The sequence below is a fragment of the Blastomyces dermatitidis genome (genome assembly GCF_000003525.1).
Source record: "Blastomyces dermatitidis ER-3 genomic scaffold supercont1.1, whole genome shotgun sequence".
Classification (NCBI taxonomy): domain Eukaryota; kingdom Fungi; phylum Ascomycota; class Eurotiomycetes; order Onygenales; family Ajellomycetaceae; genus Blastomyces; species Blastomyces dermatitidis.
Window position 1 is genome coordinate 1,550,163 of NW_025544774.1, and position 24,823 is coordinate 1,574,985.

Below are 24,823 nucleotides of genomic sequence, written 5' to 3' on the forward strand. Positions count from 1 at the left end.
TTGTAAAGATGAGCTCAAATCATATAATCAGAGAAAGAGTCTCTTCTTCATTTTCATCAATTAACTTTGAAAATGAACTGAATTGAAATAGATTTCTTGATTGAAATGAAAATAATTCTTCAAAGAAAATGTCTTCTTAACTGTACAGACTATACTCTCTGATTAAAAATTAATTTTCTTCTTTAAATATTGAAAAAGTTGATCATGAGAAGTTATCTCTCTGAAGAGAAAAGCTTGAATCTCTTATAGACTTACAAATAAGTAAACTATCAAAAGAGAAAGAATATGAACAGCATTTGAAGAGAATTTCTATAATCAATATAAAAGACTCTATTCTGATTTATTCAGATGACTTAAAAAATGAGAACTTAAATAGATTAGACACAGACATTGCTTATACTGAAGATAATATTAATTTTATCTCAGATTTCTGAAATCTAGACTCTGAATGTGAAGTCTTTGATGCTGAACTATTTACAATAGTGAAAGCTTTCAAACTCATTGAAATAAAATCTTATAAAAGAGGAAATTATTTGAAAGAGATATGAATATTCTCTGATAGTCAAGCTGCTTTAAAAAGACTTAGAAATAGTCAGATTCATAATAATCAAATGAATCTTGAACTGATCTTAAACTCTGTTTTGAAAATTCAAAAGAGAAGAATATCAAAACTGATAATTTATCTGTACTGAGTTTCTGCTTATATGAATATTCATGACAATGAATTGGCTGATTCAGCTGTAAAATAGAGTGCAGAATTCAGCAGATCTATTCAAAAAATTATGTTCTGATCTTTTATAAAGAGAAAAATAAAAGAATCTTGTTTAGATAAGTGAAATGAAAGCTGACAGAAATAAAAGAAGAGTATACATTATTCAAGATTAAAACAAAACCCAAGTGAAAATCTTGTTCAATTAAATGTAAAAAGAAAATATTCTCATCTATAATACAGCTGAAACTCAGACATGGCTATTTCAAATCTTATATATAAAGATTTGATGATAGATTTGACTCAATAGAATGCTCATTCTGCTATATAAATGAGAATTCTGAGTATATTGTAATGCACTGTGTATTATACAATAGTCTCAGAGTCAGATTGAAAGAGAAGTATAATCTAAATTAATTAAATATAAGATTCTTATTCTCAACTGAGACAGGAATTAAATACTTAATAGACTTTCTATCAGAAACTCAAGCAGCTACAAGAAAATGACTAAATTCAGAATTATCTGAATATGAAGAGAAGAAAATCAATCAGATATAGTCTGTTAAAACAGCTATACACTCTTTTTTAATAATTTGTTTTGTTATAGTCTCTCTTTACTTTATCTTTTTCTTTATCTTTTTCTTTCAATTTCTTTCTATCTATCTATTTAATGTGTCTATCTTTGAGACTGTGTTCTTTTTCTCTTTTCCTTTGTCATGATATTGTCAAATGATTTCAAAGTATCAAAAGATGTTAAAACACTGCAATTTGTAAACAGTTTTTGTATTCTGAGCTGAAATTTTCTGATTTTGCATATCTGAAATTGATGAATGTATAATAGTTAACTCTACAGACATAGAAAAAACCCTGAGAACTAAAAGTTCTCAGATAGATGTCATAGTCTCTGACTGCATACATCTATAATTGAAGAATAATAATAATAATAATAAGTACAGTGAATACTATTCACTGTCTTCTTATAAATTTTATTTAAAAGTTTCAATCTTACTTTTACTTCTAATACTGAGAAGTACTCTATTCTCTGTATCTATTCAATATTCTGACTGTTTATTTCTCTCTTTAAAATATTATCTGTGATATCACTGAGTAACAAAGAATTATATTTATAATAAGTATAGAAAGAAAATACTTTTAAGATTACATTCTTTATATTATTATATATGAATTCAGTAATTAAAAGATGTTTGAGTTAATCATTTTAATAATATAAATAGAATACTCAAAGATACTATTCTAATATCTGATTCTAGTATTCTGTCTGATTATCTGTCTGCAGATGAAATGTGATACTGAGAAGACATCTTATTATAAGATGATAGTAAAAAGCTGATTAGTATTTACTGATAAAGAGAGATTCTCAGTCTATTATCAATAATTTCAGAGCACTGTGATTATGAATAATGATATTTAAAAATAGATCAGTCAATTCAGAGGCTTTAATCTTTTTATAAGTAGAGATATATTTTATTATCTTTGTGAAACAGTTGATAATAATCAAAATTGAGTTATATTCTTTGACTCTTGTCAACTTCAGCAGATTAACTATGAAATTTATTAATAGATTCTGTCATGAGCTTTTTGAAACACTCAGTGATACTAACTCACTGTATTACTTATACTGCAGAATCTTTATTCTTTAACAGATATTATAAGTCTTAATGTACTCTTTAATATCTGTCTGAAGCTTGTCTTAAACATATTTATATTTTAAAAGCTTCTCAGTCTTCTCTAACTTAAAGTGCTCTGTATGAGAATTATTATAATAAATTCTTAATAACTTCTAATACATCACTCTGCTATAAGAGATGAAAACTGAATTATTCAGTAGTAGAAGTTCACATTCTTCTAGTTATCAGTGACTTAATTTCTTAGTAGTACTGCTCTGCTCAGAGTCTGTCTCTTTCAAGTTTAAATCAGATTCTTTCTTCTTTAACTTCTGAATTTAAGCTATAGTAGAGATATTCTTCTTCTATAACTTATTAATGAATTTCAAAAGTAGTCAGATTAGAATATTATAGACTGTTTCATTCTTTATCAATTCAATGATAGTAAGATATAATATAAGAAGCTCATAATCTTCAGTGTCAGTTCTCTACAGAGATTCAGATTTTCTTTTATCTTCTATTCTGAGTTATACAGCTGTCTTATCAGCACTGTTTCTAAGCTTCAAAGAATTTCAACTCTCTGCAGCTAGCTTCTTCTACAGTGATAATAGAGATTCTCTTATAGAATTCTACTCTGAATTAATAATATTATAATTAGACTGTTTAGACAGTATATCAGCAGAGTTAACTCAATCTGAATAATATCAGATATAGAAATCATACTTTGAAAGCAGCTTCATTCATCTAGCTTAATGTTCTATCAAGCTCTTTGTTATCAAGAAGTAATACAGATTTATATAATTAGTAAGAACTTACACTAAGTACTTACTACTCTGAAGATAATATTATTAGATCTTAAAGAATTCAACAATTACTAATATCTCTTAATTATGAGTATTATATCTTCTCTGTCTGAGTGATAACTTCTTGAAGAAGAAGATCACTAATCTCTATTTATAATATCTTATAGACTCTGTGAAAAAGCCTTTTCTTACAGATATTTCATTATCTCTGAATTCTTTCAATATTGAAAGATCTTTAGTGTTAACTGTGAAAAGATTTCACAGACTTCATTCTCAGATATATTAGTCTCACACTGACTGAGTAAGTTAGAATTAAAGTGATTTAGTATTATAATATCTGTAAAAGCTTATTTTAATTCTATAAATATCTGCACAGTATCTTAAGTAAGAATAAATAATCTTATTTTTCTATCATTCACACTTCTCTTTAACAGATCTGTAAGAAGAGTAGTAATTTATAAATATATATAGATAAATCATCTGTAGAAGTTTGTAAATTTCAGAAATATCTGTATTTTATAATATATTTGCAGCACTGATCAGTTCTTGATAATGAAGACTCAGCTTCTATTTATTAAAATACTGTTCATCTTAATAATATAATCTAAGAAATCAATCTTCTGTATATAGAACAAGCTTTTTTCAGTGTTTGTATAGAGTTAATACTGTCTCAAGTGACTTAATACTTTTTAAATATAAGTATCATATTCTTTCTCTGTTTTCAAGAAGATTAGAATATTATTCAAGTATGCTATACAGAAGATATTGACAAGGCCTTACAGTATCTCATTTATATAGATCTGAAAGATGACTGAAGTATTACAAAGATTAAAAGATAAAAGAAGATATTCAAAATTGTTATACTTAATATAAAAAGCTATTTTTCAAACATCATCTTTATTAACTCTGATTCTATGATAGATATTCTATATATCAATCTTTAAGAACATCTTTACTTCAGATAATCAATTGATCATCTCATCAATTAATAGTAATAAATAGTAATTCTTAATCATCATCTTATTGAGGCCTCTGTAGTCTATATATAGATATAGTCTATCATTCTTCTTAAGTATAAAGAGTATAGATGTCTCTGCTGAACTCTTTAATAAGTATATTCAGTTCTTTGATTGCACTTTCTTAAGATATTTATACAGAATATTCAATTTCTTTATAGATAAGTTATAAAGAAATCTGTACAGCACTGTTACACTGTCTTTAAGATAAATCTTATATTATATCTTAATATCAGAAAACTTCACTACTTTTCTTTCTGAAAAGACATTCGTATAATATGTAAAGAGATATTATATACATTTATCTTTATTAATAAATACTGCTGTTAATCTTGCAGTTAGAGTGATAACTTCTTTATCTATCTTTAAGTCTTAGTTATCTGTTATATAGTATATTAACTCTATCTTTTTCTCAAGATTCTTCTGATGAAACTCTTCAGATTTCTCTATCACTGTCTTTTCATTAGTGAGACAGTACTGTCACATCTGAGTAGACTGACCGTGTGACCGTGTCTGGGACCAGGACCAGAATTTTTGATAGTCTCATTGTCAATTCGACAGATCTCATTACACGGTTCTAACATTAGATAGTAGTCCCATACTGTCTCAGTGAGACTTACTGTCTACTCTTGTCACATTTTTCAAATGAGACCATGATTTTCACTTCTCAATTTAAATTATTTTTATTGCTTTAAATGACTTTAAATCTCATTTGAGTGTTATCAAAAAGCGTTACTTTTTAAAAAATTAAAAATAGTCTAAAAAAAACCTTAAAATGTCTAAAAATAGTAACTTTATGCCAAGAATGGGACTAAATGAGATCAAATGAGACCACTTTCTCATTTTTTTCAAGTCATGGTTTCATTTTGAGATCTGATATATAGTCACTTTGCATGTTTATTTAATGATTAGTCTCAGCGGGATTCACGCCAAGAAATGTATGAAATCAGACCAAATGGGACCAAATGTGAAATTCATGATCCCGGCGGCCAGTCTACATCTGAGTGAGTCAGTCAATGAGAGAATTGTTTTCTCTTAATCACAGAAGATCTAGAATAATATTCTCATCTATAATATTAACTATATAAAGAAGTAGACTGCTCTTCTTGAAAATTTCTTCTAAGTCTGTAATCATATACTTTACTTAAATTATACTAAAGTAGTGATATTTCATTTCATCAGTAAATTTTATATAGTCTGATAGATCTATCTTCTTTCAACTCTTCATTAAAGAAAAGAAATAGAATCTGAAGTTAATATTCATTCTAAAGTCAAGTAGATATCTTATTAATATCTTCTTATTTAGAATATTCATTGTGATTATAACATGAACTTAAAGATATAAGAATTATCAATTCTTCATTTCTTTCTCTTCTTTATCTTTCATGAATATATTTGTCAGAAGAGAAGTTAATTTTAAGAAGATATCTTCTCAGTTTCTTCTCTTCTTCAGCTTCTTATAATTACTAGTATAGTAATTATCAGCTTCACAGTTAAAATAGAGATCTTTATTAAATCTTTTTTAACATTTCTTTACAGTGAGTGAAGAATGAGAATACTTGAAATTCTTCTTTACTTTCTTCACACTGAAGCTGTCACAGTATTATTTAGATCTTATTATTAATTACTTAGAAGAGATCTTGTTAATCTTTTTCTCAGAGTATTAATTATTCAAATAGATCTGAAAAACTAAGTTAATAAGCTCAGTGTGATTAATTAATGAACTCTGATACTATAATATTACTATTTATATCTTATAAGTCAGCTTTGTAAGATAAAGCTGTGTCTTTAATTAATTCAAATTATTAGTTAATTTCTCTTAATATTCTTCAAATCTTATATTGAAATCAGAAGAATTCTTATTATCTTATTAATATAATAAGTTGAATCACTGTACTGCTATGAAGCTGTGATGCCCCGGTGGCTGAATGGTTAGTGCGGCTGCCTGGTAGCGCTTGGCGTGAGAAACCAAGGTGTGTGAGTTTGAAACCGCAGGGAATACATTAATCCGGAACTCAAGCACCTCAGGTTTCTAATAAATACAGAGATGTACAAATCACTTTAATAAAATCACTCTATGTTCCTGGGCTGAGAAGTTATTATTGCATGTATCTAATTGTCACTTCTTTGTATTTTCTATGTTCTTGTTATCTTAGTGTGGTCTCAACACCTGTATTTCCTCCTGTATAATTAACACTTAGCCTGTATTTAACATCACGCAAGGACTCATTATAAGCTCCGCTTGCATATAAGTATAATGAAATAATAATAATAATAATAATAATAATGAAGCTGTGATTACAGTAATCTTTAATTTAATTCAGTAGAAAGTTCTTGAATTCTTCTCAAGTTATTGCAGTATCAGTACAGTTAAGCTCTCTCTTCTTAATAACTCAAGTAGTCACAGAGATGTCTTCAAGAAGGTTGACAGTAGACTGACCGTGTGACCGTGTCTGGGACCAGGACCAGATTTTTTGATAGTTTCATTATCAATTTGACAGATTCCATTACACGGTTTTATCATTAGATAGTAGTCTCATACTGTCTCAGTGAGACTTACTGTCTACTCTTGTCACATTTTTCAAATGAGACCATGATTTCCACTTCTCAATTTAAATTATTTTTATTACTTTAAATGACTTTAAATCTCATTTGAGCATTACCAAAAAGTGTTACTTTTTAAAAAATTAAAAATAGTCTAAAAAAAACCTTAAAATGTCTAAAAATAGTAACTTTATGCCAAGAATGAGACTAAATGAGATTAAATGAGATCACTTTCTCATTTTTTTCAAGTCATGGTCTCATTTTAAGATCTGATATATAGTCACTTTGCATGGTTTTTTGATAGCCAGTCCCAGCGGGATTCACGCCAAGAAATGTATGAGACCAGACCAAATGGAATCAAATGTGAAATTCATGGTCCCGGCGGCCAGTCTAGTTGACAGTATATATTACTCATATCTTATAAGTATTATACTGACTTGAGTTAAGATGAAATTTCTGTTCAAGAGTATGAGTAAAGCTGTGAAATTCAGATAATATATTTCTCTTATATTTCAGAGAATCTCTGATCTTAATCTCTCTATCTTTATAATAGATGTAGGTGTGTAAAGACTGCAGTGATAACAGAGTGATTGAAGAGCTTATATTAAAATATATAGTGAGTTCAGAAATCTCAGATTTCTGCTGAGATAAAGATGTATACACTCTAGAAAATGATGTAGAGTTTCTCTCAGAGAGTGAGATCAGATCAGTCTCAGTATAGATATATAAAATTATATCAGTCTATTAAAGCTTAACTGATTCAAACTTATAATCAGATCAAGTGATTCAAATTGTAATATAATAAAACTGAAGTGATAACTAGTTAGCAGTATTATATAGAGATAGTTATTTAAGAAGCTATATAAATAAGCTTGACTATCTTGCTTGAATAGCAAGCTCATAGACTACAGAGTTATTGTGAGAATATCACAGATATGATACTTAGTATACTAAGAAGATTGTATGAGAAACATAGTAACTCTTATATATATTTCAGTAGAAGAAAAATGAATCACTGACTTCTTTATTAAGAAGTCAGCATCTAGCTATTCTATATAGACAATGAGTGAATACTCTTCTCTCATTCTATGAGTAAGAATAGTCAGAGTGATATCTCAGTGATGTCTCACTATTATGAAAGAGTAATCTGCTGATCTTGTATAGAAGTAGAGTTCTTATATTCATTAATTAAATCTTTCTATAATATATCTGAATGCTGTCATAGAGTGGTTGAAAACCGGTTCAGATGAGATAAAATTATTCACATGAAAGTGATGAGCTGTGTGAAACCGCAACAGGGCCTTGACGCGGCCGGAAGCGTGATAATAATAAATATTATAAACAGTGATATTTTCTTCTTTAGATTCTAGAAGAAGATTACTGATCTTTTTAATATAACTATAATCTCTGTCTGCTATATAAATCTTCATATTATTATCATATATCTTCTGCTGAATGAGAGACTGCTTTTCACCTGTCATATGAAAACTCACACATATGTCAAGAAATCAAGGCTTGCTTATTATATTAATAGTTACTGAAAAAGCAATTGCTGCATTGATAGCTGCAGATTATAAGATTATAAAATCAGAGAATTTCTTCTTCTTATCATCTTTGTTCTTCTTTTTACTCTTTCACTTACCATGTTCACTGATACTGGTATTGTTGCTATTGTTCTTCTCAGATGTAATGATATATTTCTTGTTTAACTTATATCACTGTTCAGTAGCAAGTTCTGAATGCAGATATTAACAGATGTTTTTTCAGTATCATCTTAAACTGTATATCTCATATTTGAAACTGTGTGTGAATGATGTAGTGAGAGTTATGATTATTATTATTATTATTATTCTTTCATTATACTCATATGCAAGCGCAGCTTATGATGAGTCCTTGCGTGATGTTAAATACAGGTCAAGTGTTGATTTGCGGAGCGAAGCGAAGCAAATATATGATGAAAACCCTGATCATTAAAAGTGGAGAATTTCCTTTTTGAGGTTCTTGGCGCGAATACAGCTCACTGATTGATGTAGAATTAAGTGAAGTGCAATCTCATGACATTGTACTATGACTTCTACACACTCACAACGCGTTCATCTTTCATCTCATCAATCATATCATCTACTCTGTACAGATTCTTGAATTATAGATTACACATCTCATCAATCATATCATCTACTCTGTACAGATTCTTGAATTATAGATCATGCATCTCATCAACTACCTACTTTGTACAGATTCTTGAATAGATAATGCATCTGATTAACCACCTCTCATAGATTCTCAAGAATGAATAACACGTCAAAAGCCTGTGTTCGCTGCTTGCAAAACCAGTCTCTTAATCAATTCATTTCTTTACAGTGTTCTACTACTTCTACAGCTGTCTGTCTTCAATGCCGCACTCAGAGAACTCAGGTATTGTAATCTTCTCTCATTACATCTTTTCTATCACTGATTATCTCTTTACACTGTGTAGAACTGTAAATGAACACATGCAGTAAAATCAGATTCTTCTACAGTCACAGATTCTGTGATAAATGAGTCTGAACTCTCTTCATCACATCAACACTTCATGCAATCAACAGCAGTCTCTTAAGTCTGTGAACAGTCTATTGAAACAGATCTGTCATCTGAGGTTAAGTTTTATCACTGTGAGATTCATAGTTCTGATGCATCTTCATTGACAGCAGTCTGTAAAAAGAAAACTGTCATTCAAAGAGCTTATCATGTTGTCAGACATCATAGAAAACATCTCTTATCAACTTCATTCTTAACTCAATTGAGAAAATAGCTATGATCATTATTTTTGATAATTAATTCATCTTCTAGTTCTGCAGATCTCTCTTCAGTCTTTTATCAATCATCTGTATCATCATTCAACTCATTCTCAAGTCAATCTTATTTCACTTTTATAGGCATGCTTTTGCTGTAGACATCTTTTATATCATTTTTCTTACTCTCAACTTCTCAAAGCTCTGTTTCTCAGAGCTCTGCAGATTTATTCATTAATTGACTTAATAGAAGAGTTAACAGTCTCTTGACATCTCAGCATTCTACATGGTCTGAAAGCTCAATTAACACATTAAATATAGAAGCTCTCACAATTCTTCAGAAATATGATCAGTTACAGACTGCTATTGTCTCAGATTCTTCAATGAACTCTCAGAGTTCTACTTATCTTACAGATTCAGCTGTTAATTCTGATGATTGACAGTGTATGCAGAAATTTCATCACATACTTGAAGATTTACAGATGAAGATCTGTAGCTGTTGTCAAATTTACTAGTTCAGAATGAATCTTTAAGATAATATTTGTACTCATTATCATACTGTTGATTTGAGATGACTGTCTGATAAGCTGTTTTTATTCTCTCAAGAGAATAATCTTGATTCTGATGATCTTAATTCAGATCTCCCTGTTCTCAGTCAGGTTGAAGAGATGTTAATTTCACACATGCATGTCTTCATTGAGGTCTGTCAAGTCAGAGAACATCAGTATAAGTATAAAGATTATATTGTTAGCTTTCTTAGAGACACTGACTGTGTTTATAACACTCTCTCACTTCTTTCTAAGAACCTTGATATTATTATATTGAAGTCTTCAAATTCAAATGCAGATTCCTGCTTGTAATATCAGTTTCACTGAGATTTCATAGTTTGCAAAGAAGCTGTTGCTCAATGACTAATCTATCTTCATAAAAACCATCTCAGTTATCAGAACATTGTGATTGATAAAGAGGCTTGAAATCAGTTATCTGAAAATGAAGATATCTCTGATCAGATTTCTTTTCACAAGCTTGATAAGTAAGAATTGACAGTTATTGAGAATGAGAATTATTTAAACCTTGATAACTTGAATATCTCATCTGAATACTCTGATGTTTCAGATCTTTTAATCTCACAGTTCAAAGTTAAGCAACTCTGTCATGAACTTAAAATATCACAGTGAGAACAGATTAATCATCTCACTCTGTCTTCAGTCTGTAATACATTACTTAGTGAGTTTAATAACACTCACTCACTCTTTTCTTAAGCCTTTTCAACACTTTTTTCATGAGATGAAGCTGAATTTATTCTCTCTAGACAAAGAACAATTAGTCTTTCAGATTACACACAGTTTCTTCTTAAATATCATAACAGCTGCTTTGTCTGTTATAGCTGTTTTCAATATATTCTTTTCAATTCTCTATTCTGCAGATAGATTAATAATCAGAACTGCTTTTTCTACAATCAAACTGACTGTAATGTGGCGGAACCGCAGCGGTGACTAGTCGGCGGCGTCATGTAGAGATAGTTGTTTGAGAAGCTGTATGAGTGAGCTTGACTATCTTGCTTGAATAGTGAGCTCATAGGCTACAGAGTTATTGCAAGAATATCACAGATATGATACTTAGTATACTAAGAAGATTGTATGAGATACACAGTAACTCTTGTGTATATTTCAGTAGAAGAAAAAGAAACAAATCACTGACTTCTTTGATAAGAAGCCAGCATCTAGCTATTCTATATAGATAATGAGCAGATACTCTTCTCTCATTTCATAAGCAAGAATAGCCAGAGTAATATCTCAGCAGTATCTCATTGTTAAGAAAGAGTAATCTGCTGATCTTGTATAAAAGTGAGATTCTTATATTTATCAATCAGATCTTTCTATAATATATCTGAATAATATTATATAGTGATTGAAAACCAGTTCAGTCAGTCTGCAGAATGAATGAAATCATCTGCATGAAAGTAATAAGTTATGTGAAGTCATAACAGAGTCTTGATGCAGCTGAGAGTGTGATAATATTCTTTTCTTTAAGAGTATAGTCTCAATGCTCTTAAGATTATCAGATTAGAAATTATCTTTGTTATATAGTAATAGTTATCAATCAATTTGATAGTATATATACTGTGTATGATACAAAGAAATAGATGAGTTTTTCTGCTGACTGTATAGATCTTTCTTTTTTCATCATCATTTAAATCAAACATATGATAAGTGAGTTTCTTATATATCAATTTGAAATGTGAAAAATATAGTTAATAAGTGACTTACAGATCTTTCAACATATTTCATTCTATATATGAAATTCCCTGTAAAAGTGATGTATTTTAGAGACAAAGTTAACAGTAGTGACAGAATTTTTTCAAAAAGATTCTCTCTCTTCATAACACATTTTTCTCTCCTCCCCCTCATCTGCAATAGTGAGTGCATGGGAGTATCATTCTTGAAGAACAGTAAAGGGCTTATTCTGACATTTTCTAATGAGTAAATGTCTTCATGGTGCAGTGGCGGTCTCTGTGATCACTAAGAAAGCCAGATTAAAGGCAGAGACAGTGGTGTCAATGAGCTGTGAGAGTACTACTCTTATTATCACATCTTCTTCTTCTTCTGCTTCTTTTGCAGTTATGATGATAGTCACTGCATCTTGCAGTGAGATGTCATTTCTTCTGCTGATCAGTTTATTCATGTCTGTTCTGTCTTCTGCTTCTCTCATCACTGTTGTAATGCTGCCTCTCTTCTCAGCTAATACAGTGATGTATGACCTCATGTAGTCATTCAAAGAGAAACCTGAAGAGAGCTTGATTTCAGAAACAGTGACTCTGAGAAGCTTAATTTATAGTTTCTCTTCTGCAGCATGTCTGAGCTCTGCTCAGAATACTGCTGAGTTGAGTCTGCAGAGTTCTGCAGTTTCTTTATCTTCTCTCTATGAAAAGGCTCTGATGCAGTCTCTGATCAGTACTGTCATCTGTCTACACTGTATTAAGCAGCTGAAGAAGAAGAAGATCTTATACATCTATCTCTTCTCTCACTTCTGTTATTTTCATTGTATCTGTAACAATGACTTCTGTCTCTCTGTAAGTATTACTTCACAGAAAGACATTGTATTAACTCTGATAAGAAGCTTAGATACTCAAGCAGTACAGAGTGAGAGTCTCAGAGCTTTAAGTGTTAATGAATTTTATCAAGACTGAGAAGATCTCTCTTACTTATCTGCAGAAGAAGGTAAAAGTATGAATCTCTGAGATAAAAAAACACCTCAGAATAACTAACTCTAAGAAGAGATCAGTCAGTGTCACTGTTGAAAGTGCTGCAGAGATCAATCACTGATTGAAGAGAATCTCACTTCAATTAAAGCAGATGACTGAGATGCTTTATAAGTTAATAAATTGATATTTCATGTATTTCTTCTGCTCTTCTGCAGTGCTGCAGTACTAACTTCTCAGCAGACAAAGATATCAGTGCTGAAGACTTCAATAGTGAAGAATGAGTTTGATGAGAATATGATTATTAATGAGTAAACTCTGATCTCTCTTTTTACTTTTTCAGTGAGCTGTAGCTCTATTAGAATAGCAGCAGTCTGTGAGTTAATAATATTAATCTTTTTATTGATTTCAAATATCTCTTTTCTTTTAACTGCTTCAGAAATGTTACACTTGTGTAGTCTCATTAAACTTCTAAAAATTCTTTGAGAGAAAATAGAAGAAGAGTGCTACAGAGTTTATAAGATATCAGCTCATCACTGCAAGATCATCTTTAAAAAACACTTTAAGAAAAATGAGAAGTCTTAAGCAGTATTTCTTATTCAACATCTCTGATATGTAACAGAGTGATCTCTACTAGTCATCTTATAGCTTATAATCTCTTTCTCAGCATTTTTCAAATACTTAAGCAGTTCTCATAAATTCTCTGATAATGAATAATCTTCTCATTTAATGAGATATTGAAGCTTGCTGTAATATGTTCATTTATTCAATATTTTCTTCATAAGATATTCAGTATCACTCTCAATCTTAATATTATTTAGCTGAGACAGCTCTGTCTTGAGACATTACTTATAGAGCTTTAAATAGAAAATGTGAAAAACAGAATGAATTGATTTCAATTCTGTGAGTAATTTCAACTCATATATCTGCTTATTCATCACTCTTATTATCAGGAAAGATTCTAGTCATCACTTACTAAGCTTCTTATATAATCTCATTATCTTGATATTCTTTGCTGAAAGTAGTACTTGATTCTCTATCAAGAACTTCATTAAAAGATGTTTTTAATTATAGTATTTTATCTGCTACTTCTGAGTGCAGTGAATGCTTTTCATCATCTTCTTATAAATTTTATTTAAAAGTTTCAATCTTGTTTTTACTTCTGATACTGAGAAATACTTTATTCTCTGTATCTGTTCAATATTCTGACTGTCTATTTTCTTCTTTGAAATATTGTCTGCAATGTCACTGAGTAATGAAGAATTATATTCATAATAAGTATAGAAAGAAGATATCTTTAAGATTGTATTCTTTGCATTGTTATATATGAATTCAGCAGTTAGAAGATGTTTGAGTTAATCATTCTGATAATATAAATAGAACACTTAAAGATACTGTTCTAGTGTCTGATTCTAATATTCAGTCTGATCATCAGTCTGCAGATGAAATATAATACTGAGAAGATATTTTATTATAAGATGATAGTAAAAAGCTGATCAGTACTTACTGATGAAGAGAGATTCTTAATCTGTTATCAATAATTTCAGAGCACTGTGATTATAAATGATAATATTTAAAAACAGATCAGTCAATTCAGAGGCTTTAATCTTTTTATAAATAGAGATATATCTAATCATCTTTATGAAGTGATTAATAATAATCAAAATCAAGTTATATTCTTTGACTCTTGTTAACTTCAGTAGATCAACTATGAAATTCATCAATAGATTCTGTTATAAGCTCTTTAAAACAGACAGTGATACTAACTCACTGTATTACTTATACTACAGAATCTTTATTCTTTGATAGATATTATAAGTTTCAATATACTCTTTAACATCTATCTGAAGCTTGTTTCAAATGTATTTATATTTTAGAAGCTTCTCAGTCTTCTCTAATTCAAAGTGTTCTGTATGAGAATTATTATAATAAATTCTTAATAACTTCTGACACACTGCTCTGCTACAAGAAATGAAGACTGAATCATTCAGCAGTAGAAGTTTATATTCTTCTAGTTATCAGTGACTTGATTTCTTAGTAATACTGTCTCACTCAGAGTCTGTCTCTTCTAAGTTTAAACTGAATTCTTTTTTCTTCAACTTCTGAATTTAAACTGTAGTAGAGACATTCTTCTTCTGTAACTTATTAATGAATTTTAAAAATAGTCAGATTGAAAGATTGTAGACTATTTTATTCTTTACTAATTCAATAATTGTAAGATATGATATAAGAAGCTCATGATCTTCAGTGTCAGTCTTTCACAGAGATCTGAATTCTCTTTTATCTTTTATACTGAGTCACATAGCTGCCTCTTCAGCACTGTTCTCAAGCTTTAGAGAATCTCAATTCTCTACAGTCAGCTTCTTCTGCAGTGATGACAGAGATTCTTTTATAGAATTCTTCTCTGCATTAATAATATTATAATCAGACTGTCTAGACAGTGTATCAGCAGAGTTAAGCTGATCTGAATAGTATCAAATATAGAAATTATACTCTGAAAGCAGCTCTGCTCATCTGGCTTAACATTCTATCAAGCTCTTTGTTGTCAAGAAGTAATGCAGATTTGTATAATCAGTAAGAACTTGCACTGAGTACTTACTATTCTGAAGATAATGTTATCAGATCTTAAAGAATTCAATAATTACTAACATCTTCTGATTATAAGTATCATATCTTCTCTGTATGAGTGATAACTTCTTAGAGAAGAAGATCACTAATCTTTATTCACAGTGTCTTATAGACTCTGTGAAAAAATCTTCTCTTACAGATAATTCATTGTCTGTTTCTTCAGAGATGATTATTCTCTGATTCTTTTAATATTGAAAGGTCTTCAGTGTCAACTGTGAAAAGATTTCACAGATCTCATTCTCAGATATATCAGTCTCACACTGACTGAGTAAGTTGAGATTAAAATGATTCAGTATCATGACATCTATGAAAGCTTGTTTCAATTCTGCAAATGCCTGCATAGTATCTTGAGTAAGAATAAACAGTCTCATTTTCCTGTCTTTCACACTTCTCTTTAACAGATCTGTAAGAGGGACAGTAATCTGTGAATATACATAGATGAATCATCTGTAGAAATTTATAAATTCTAGAAACATCTGCATCTCACAGTACATCTGCAGCACTGATCAGTTCTCAATGACAGAGACTCAACTTCTGTTCATTGAAATGTCATTCATCTTAATAATATAACTTAAGAAATCAATCTTCTGCATGTAGAATAAGCATTTTTCAGTGTTTATATAGAGTTGATACTGTCTCAAGCAACTCAATACTTCTCAAACATGAGTATTATATTCTTTCTCTGATTTCAAGAAGATTAAAATGTCATTCAGGTATACTATGAAGAAGATGTTGACAAGACCTCACAGCATCTCATTTATATAGATCTGAAAGATGACTGAAGCATTACAAAGATTAAAAGATAAAACAAGATATTTAAAATTGCTGTACTTGGTATAAAAAGTCATTTTTTAAACATCATCTTCATTAACCCTGATTCTATGATAGACATTCTGTATATCAATCTTTGAGAACATCTTCACTTCAGATAATCAATCAATCATCTCATCAATTAATAGTAATGAATAGTAATTCTTAATTATTATCTTATTGAGACCTCTGTAGTCTACACATAGATGTAGTCTATCATTCTTCTTAAATATAAAGAGTATAGATGTCTCTGCTGAACTCTTTGATGAACATATTCTGTTCTTTGATTACACTTCTTCAAGATATTTGCACAGAACATTTAACTCTTTTACAGACAAGTTATAAAGAGATCTGTACAGTGCTGTTACATCATCTTCAAGACAAATCTTATATTGTATCTTGATATCAGAAAATCTCACTACTTCTCTTTCTGAAAAGATATTCTTAAAATCTGTAAAGAGACATTATGTACATCTGTCTTTAATAATAGATACTGCTGCTAATCTTGCAGTGAGAGTAATGACTTCTTCATCTATTTTCAAGTCTCAATCATCTGCTATACAGTATATTGACTCAATCTTTTTCTCAAGATTCTTTTGATAAAACTCTTCAGATTTCTCTATTACTGTCTCTTCATTAGTGAGATGATATCATCACATCTGAGTGACTCAGTCAATGAGAGAATTGTTTTCTCTCAATTATAGAAGATCTAGAATGATGTTCTTATCTATGATATTAACTGCATGAAGAAGCAGACTGCTCTTCTTAAAGATTTCTTCTGAGTCTGTGATCACACACTTCACTTGAATTATATCAAAACAGTGACATTTCATTTCATCAGTAAATTTCATATGATCTGACAGATCTATCTTCTTTCAACTCTTTATCAAAGAAAAGGAATAGAATATGAAGTTGACATTCATCTCAGAGTTGAGTAGGCATCTCACTGATATCTTCTCATTCAGAGTATACATTGTGATTGTAACATGAACTCAGAGATATAAGAATTATCAATTCTTCATTTCTTTCTCTTCATTATCTTTCACAGATACATTTATCAGAAGAGAAGTTGACTTTGAGAAGATGTCTTCTCAGTTTCTTCTCTTCTTCAGCTTCTTGCAATCACTGATATAGTGTTCATTAACTCTGCAGTTGAAATAGAGATCTTTATCAAATCTTTTTTAATATTTCTTCACAGTGAGTGAAGAATCAGAATACTTGAAATTCTTCTTTACTTTCTTCACACTGAAGTCATCACAGTGTTATTTAAATCTCATCATTGATTACTTAGAAGAGGTCTTGTTGATCTTTTTCTCAGAGAATTGATTATTCAAATAGATTCAGAAAGCCAGATTGACAAGCTCAGTATAATTAATTAATGAACTCTGATATTGTGATATCATTGTTCACACCTTGTAAGTCAGCTTTATAAGATAAAGATGTATTTTTAATTGATTCAAATCATCAGTTAATTTCTCTCAATATTCTTCAAATCTTACATTGAAATCAGAAGAATTCTCATTATCTTATTAATATAATGAGTTGAATTACTGTATTATCATGAAGTCACAGTTGCAGTAATCTTTGATTTAATTCAGTAGAAAGTTCTTGAATTCTTCTCAAGTTATAATAGCATTGATACACTCAAGCTCTCTGTTCTTGATAATTCAAGTAGTCACAGAGATGCCTTCAAGGAGGTTGACAGTGTATATTACTTATATCTCATGAGTATTATACTGGCTCAGGTTAAGGCAGAATTTTCATTCAAGAATACAGATAAAGCTGTGAAATTCAGACAAGATGTTTTTCTTATATCTCAGAGAATCTCTGACCTTAATCTCTCTATCTCCATGATAGATGTAGGTGTGTAGAGGCTGTGGCGGTGACAGAGTGATTGAAGAGCTCATGTTAAAATGCACAGTAAGTTCAGAAATCTCAGATTTCTGCCAGAGTAGAGATGTACATACTCTAGAAAATAATGTAGTGTTTCTTTCAGAGAGTGAGATCAGATCAGTCTCAGTGTAAGTGCATGAGATTATATTAATCTGTTAGAGCTTGACTGATTCAAACATATAATCAGATTGAGTGATTTGAATTGTAATATGACAGAACTGCAGCAGTGACTAGTCAGCAGTATCATGTAGAGATAGTTGTTTAAGAAGCTGTATAAGTGAGCTTGACTATCTTACTTGAATAGTGAGCTCATAGGCTACAGGGTTATTGCAAGAATATCACAGATATGATACTTAGTATACTAAGAAGATTGTATGAGATACATAGTAACTCTTATGTATATTTCAGTAGAAGAAAAAGAAACAAATCACTGACTTCTTTGATAAGAAGCCAGTATCTAGCTATTCTATATAGACAATGAACAGATATTCTTCTCTCATTTCACAAGTAAGAATAGCTGAAGTGATACCTCAGTAGCATCTCATTGCTAAGAAAGAGTAATCTACTGACCTCATATAGAAGTGAGGTTCTCATATTTATCAATCAGATCTTTCTATGATATATCTGAATGATGTCATATAGTGATTGGAAACCGGTTCGGTCAGCCTGCGGGATGGATGAAATCATCCGCATGGAAGCGATGGGCCGTGTGAAGCCGCAACAGGGCCTTGGCGCGGCCGGGAGCGTGACACTGACTCTCTTATTAAGAACCTCACTCTAGAGAAGCTGCAGGCTGCTTTTACTGCTGATACTTCACAATCTGTCATGATTTTGAATTCACTTACACAGTTTGCAGAGAGTCTTCATGAAATTCATTCTTTTTAAGATACAAAATATTGTTAGCTACAAGTCTATATTTGAAATATCAGATCTCTGTATCTATTTCTTACTCTCTCAGCTGTAGATCATCACTGAGATGATCTGATACATTACTTTTCTGACTATGTTATTTAAAAGCACAGCACTGATCTTGAGAGGTTGAAGTTTGTAAGAGATAGTATTTATAACTATTTCACTATAATCACACATTACTTTCATCTATAACTTACAATCTTCAAGAAAAAGATTCTAGATCTGAAATTCAAAATTCTAGATCACTGAACTTGTTATAAGTGACAAGACTGTGAATCAGTGCACTCACATAGTGTATTTTAATGTAAGAATGCACTGAATCTCAAACTTGATATAAATGAAGACTCTCATCAAGCCTTTGCTGACTACTGAGACCTCATTATTACAGCTGAGAATTCTGAGCCTAATCACACTCAGTCTGAAGATGCACAGTCATCTCTTTCCCTCAGCCATTCTGATCAGATAAATGTCATTGAACATTTATCTACAGTTCTCAACTGTATTCAATATCATCACTGTAGTGAAAAGTACTGCATTTATAAACACCAGATCACTGACAATCTACATTACTGATTTCACTTCTCACATGAATGTCAGACTGACTGTGCTATTCTTAAACCTTTGAATAGTAGATATTATCAGCTGCACTCTCATTATAATGACTCAATTCTCAATAACTATAACAGATTGATTACAGTTAGCTGACTAGCAAATACTGACATTGCTCCCTGCACTGACAGCTGTGCTATTCTTAATTATCTGTCTAAGTACATTGCCAAGGCTGAAACAGACACAGAATCCTATCATCAGATTGTTCAATAAGTGATTTCAAGAATCAGTTCAAGTCACTCACTGCTCTCTATGATTGTTAAACTTATGAATCAGCTCATTGATGAGTGTGATTGATCTGCTCAGAAGATTTGTCATCTTCTTTTAAATCTTTCTTTACAAATGAGTTCTCATGAGTCAATTACAGTTGATTGTCAGCTCAAATCTCAATATTATCATAGCTATATTCTTGAATCTGATGAATTACAACATGATTCATTCTTTTTGAAAAAATATAAGTAGCAGTCAACTGAATTTGAAGATCTTTCATTTCTTGAATTTCTTTGAATCTTTTCTCACAGTCATCAAATTAAGAGATGTTCTTATACAAAATTCTGAGTGTTGATCTACTTTTCTGTTTATCAGTTCAAAACTGATTCAGAGAACTATACTTATGTCAAACTTCTTCTTCATCACTCTTTTCATCAAATTGAAGATCTCAAGATTGTTGATCTCCTCATCTCTTAACCCTCTTTTACAGAGGTCTTTAATTATTGCTGTCTTTCTCATAATCACTCAGTTGATGCCTATGGTGAAGACATGCTGGAATCAGAACCTGAGTTTGAAGATGGTTAAAATGATGAAGAGGAGCTTGATCTCTCTTGAGCATTGCTCACCTATCAAAACTCACAGTGTGATAATGATGATCTCATTGACATCTAAAACTGTGAACAGCTTGATCATCAGTCCTTAGATTTCAACTATGATTGAAGCTCTCATGTTGACACTTATATCAATCTTGACACAGAATTTTGAAACAATATGAAGACTGACTTCTTCACAGATACTACTCTTCATGAACATGACTCACTCAAGACTCTAGGCTCTGATTAACACCTTCTTCATGACACTATTCTCTATCATTATACTGAGATTCTTAACAGCGGATCTCTGAATCCTTTGCTAATTAATCTAAATAGTGAAGATGACACTGATAAAACTTATCTGATTATAATTTTATCTACAACTCTTCAAAATCTTGCAGAGACTCAAGATCTCTCAATCTCAATTATTCAAGCTGTGTCAACTGATATAGCTGCTCACTTCATTAACACTTGAACCTTGCATGCATTATTTCAGCTTCTCATACACAAGAACATGTCATATGAACTGCTCAATCCTCAAAATCTTCAATCTTTGCAGGCCCTTTTTAAGGATGTTCACTATCTGTTAATTGATGAAAAGTCAATGATTGATTTACAGCAACTTTCATAAATCAATCAGGCCTATCATTACATATTTTCTCACAAGAACACTTATTTTGATGATCTCAGTGTCATTCTCAGTGAAGATTTCTATCAGCTCTCATCTATTTTTCAAACTCTGCTCTATCATAATAAGTGTATTGATTACAAAGAAGACATTCAGAGCTGTCAAATCTACTTAGCTTTTAGTAAAATCATTCAATTTACTGTGATTTAATAATAAGTGAGTGAAGATATCATCAGCTGTCAGTTCTGTGAGACCTTGAAAAATCTTCATCTTGATCAGTTAACTCTGAATGATTAAGAGTTTCTTTCAAAGCATGTACAGACTCTTATCTCTCATGAAGCCTCAGTCTTTGAGAATGTAATTCACATTTATGTAAAGAAGTGCCATGTTCATGTCTATAATGATGATACTATTCAAAGCTGTAAACAACCTGTTATTAATATTCAGGTCATAAATGTTGATATAGACACTTCTCAGTTAGATTCTGATAAGGCTGATAATCTTCATCAGAATCTTTCTCTCTTTATCAGCTGCTGAATCATGCTTCTACAGAATATTTGAACAGACTGCAGCCTTATTAACAGTGCTCTTAAGATTCTTCATGACATTGTATGAAGTTCAGATGTGAAGAATCTCTGTCAAGATTCTTCATTTACACTGCTAATCAATTTTGATAAATATGATGACTCTGCTTATTTGAAATGAGAGGATCTTAAACTTGTGCCTATCTTTCACAGCTGTTATGACTTTTCTCATGTTAATCAAGCCTGCAGCTGCATGCAGTTCTCTATTACAGTTGCATATATCATTACTGTTTATAAATCCCAAGGATTATCACTTGATTGAGCTGTTCTTGATATTTCTGAGACTGAATTCCAGACTGGTCTCACATATGTTGCAGTTTCACAGGTCAAAATATATCAAGATCTTCTGTTTGAACAACTCTTTGATTATTCCAGATTTCATCAGTCTGATGATGAAGTAAGCAGAAGCATGCAGATGTGTGAGATTGATTATATAAGATATCAAAGTTAATAGATAACTAAGTTATATTTCTTTTCTTTTTGTACATCTCTGCTAATCTATATTCTATATAGCTTCATTCACTCTTTATTTCATCTTTTTCATGATTCACATTTAATCTGTTCATTCACTTGTTCTTCATTGCTGTAAGTTCTTCATTCTCTATTCTATCATTCTCTCTGCCTGTTCTGCTTGTAGATTCACTGAATTCAATCATTGAATTTGACAAATCTATTGCAGCTGATTCTATTATAATCACTGAACCTGAGAATGAGCAGTTAGCAGTCTATAGAAGATATTGAAATAATTCAGATATTAATCTATACAGCTCAGATTTAATATAATGATATCTTTGATCTGAGAGATTGAGAATCTTCTGAGACCTGTGTTATTGAGGCCTGTGTTGCATTATATGATAAGAGATATTGAATTCTTGCAGCTGTCAACACATGTATAAGAAGAAGTGAATGAATCTCAGAGTGTTTTCTTTCTCTTTGAAGAATTTATCTTATCTCTCACCTCTCATCTCTGCTAGCTGTTTTTTTTTTTTCAGAAATCATGTTATTTATCTCTATTAATTCATCAGAAGTTCAAAAAATCATCAATACTATTATTATAGCTGAAAACAATGTCTCAAAACATGTTCATTGTAAGTAAGATTCTCAAAATAATGAAAATTGCAATTCTAATAGTCAGCACAGTTCTCAATAACCTTATTCAGTCTGTCAAGCTGTCAGCTGTTAATCTCATTCTCAGTTCTGTGTCTGCACCTGCATCTGCCTCTGCTGCATCTGTCAGTCCTAGATTATCAAGTCAACTGTTGACTCATTTGACTGAAAGAATGCCTGAGAAGCTGTTAAAGAAGCTACAGACTCTCATTAAATTACTCTATACTCATGAGCCAGTCTTGCAGAAAAGTCATCAGATCAATACAAAAATCAATACAAATTATGAAGCTCTTCTTCTACAATTCTGTGATGCTGTTTTTACAGTTCTCTGCAGCCACTGTGTCAGAGAAGAAGGCTCTTTTACCATCTGCATCAGTGCTCTGAATCAGTGTTATGAAGCTTGTGCTAGTTGTCATTACAATAGCACTGAAAGTCACTGCTCTTATCATAGAAGTGAGTCACTTTTCAATATGAAATATGTCAATTTCAATACAATTAACTAATAGTTATACATAGTCAATGTCAGTAAGAAGAATGATAAAGTGAAAGAAAAGAAGCAGAAGAATGAAAAGAGAAAGAAAGTCAAGAAGAAGAGTTTATTCAAGAAGCATTCTGCAGCTGAGAATACAGAAGCTAGAGTCTTGAAAAAACAGATGATAAGTGTTAAGTCAGTTAATAATCATGATATTGAGATTTTAACTCTTTGTATTGAAAATGAGGCTCTGCACAAGAAGAATGCAGCTCTGAAGATCAAATTCAGAACTATTACAAGTCTTCTTCAGGCCACTCAAACTGTTCTTGAGAATGACATATGAGCCGGCGGGACAGGGCAGGATGTTTTTTGTTTTTTTCCTTGCTTAGTTAGCTGGTGCTTTTGCACTGAAAAATGAATCTCTATATGTTTTTACAGTTCTATCTCTTCTATTATTATTAATAATAAGCTGTAAAATCAATCTTGTGAGGTCTTCTGTTTTGAGCTTAGCTCCGCAATGTCTTTGCACACAGAGGCTCGTGTGCATTAAGATATTTTTATACAGAAGGAAATACAGGTGTTGAGATTATGTCAGAATAATAAGAACATAGGAAAATACAAAGAAGTGACAATTAGATACATGTGATAATAACTTCTCAGCTCAGAAACATAGAGTGATTCATTGAAGCAATTTGTACACCTCTGTATTTATTAGAAACCTGAGATGCTTGAGTTCTGGATTTAATGTATTCTCTACAGGTTTTGAACTCACACGTCTTGGTTTCCCACACCAAGGCACTACTGAGTGGCCGCATTAACTATTCAGCCACCGGGGCTGAGAGTTATGATAGTTGTATTAACTCACTGAGACTTAGAATGTTCATTCTTGAACTTGCTTATACAGTTTGTCAACTGTTTCATAAGATTATCAATATTGATATTGTGTATAGAGTTCTGGCCAGATGTGTAGAAATTGTCTAAATATATCTTGATAGAAGACTTTTAATGCTTCTTCAGATCAATAAGAAAGAGATTATAATAGAAGTTCTCTAAGTTATTTATCAATTTCTTATAATATACAACTAGATAACAGAATCTTTTTTGAAATACCAGATAATTATTATCTTTAATATGTAAGATGATCAATTCTTTCACAATATTCATACATTTCTCTGCAAGTGAGATAGTATATTCAACTTCAATTCTTTTTTATAGTATAACTGTATTATCTGACTCAAGAGTTTCAATGATTGTATGTACAGACTCTAACAAGAACTGTAACATACAGTAATACAGTGCTTTAATATAAATGCTTTATTTTTCAGTATTTAATGTGTCTTGACTGATGTCTTCTGAGTAGACTTGTTAATTTTTTATAATAATATCAGATCTGCTGATAACTTCAGCATTCACAAGAATTTCTGTACATCAGATCTTGTAGTTATTGCTATCAAATGTGATTATAGCTTTGATATTCATAGCTTTTTGAACATTCTTTTGATATTCACAGAACTCAGATTTGAAATCATCTGCTGTAGAGATGACTACTTGATATATACTCATTCTGTCACAGAATGCTATCAGATTATTAAATGTCATTGATATTATATTATCTAAACTCATTCTAGATATGATACTTGTGTGTCATACTTCTATACATATTACTTATAAGCTTGAAGTGTTATCATCTGATTCATAATTTACTTT

At 30.8% G+C, this 24,823-nt stretch overlaps 1 protein-coding gene across 1 annotated transcript; it reads left to right on the plus strand.

The window, feature by feature from the left end:
* Window positions 1–22,604: 22,604 nt before the first annotated feature.
* On the plus strand, window positions 22,605–23,459 carry BDCG_00262 (uncharacterized protein; the record flags this gene model as incomplete). Its single annotated transcript, XM_045415783.1, has 3 exons — window positions 22,605–22,629; window positions 22,669–23,097; window positions 23,161–23,459. 3 exons carry the CDS (start codon window positions 22,605–22,607, stop codon window positions 23,457–23,459), a joined length of 753 nt encoding a protein of 250 aa, XP_045271646.1.
* Between the last annotated feature and the right edge of the window lie 1,364 nt (window positions 23,460–24,823).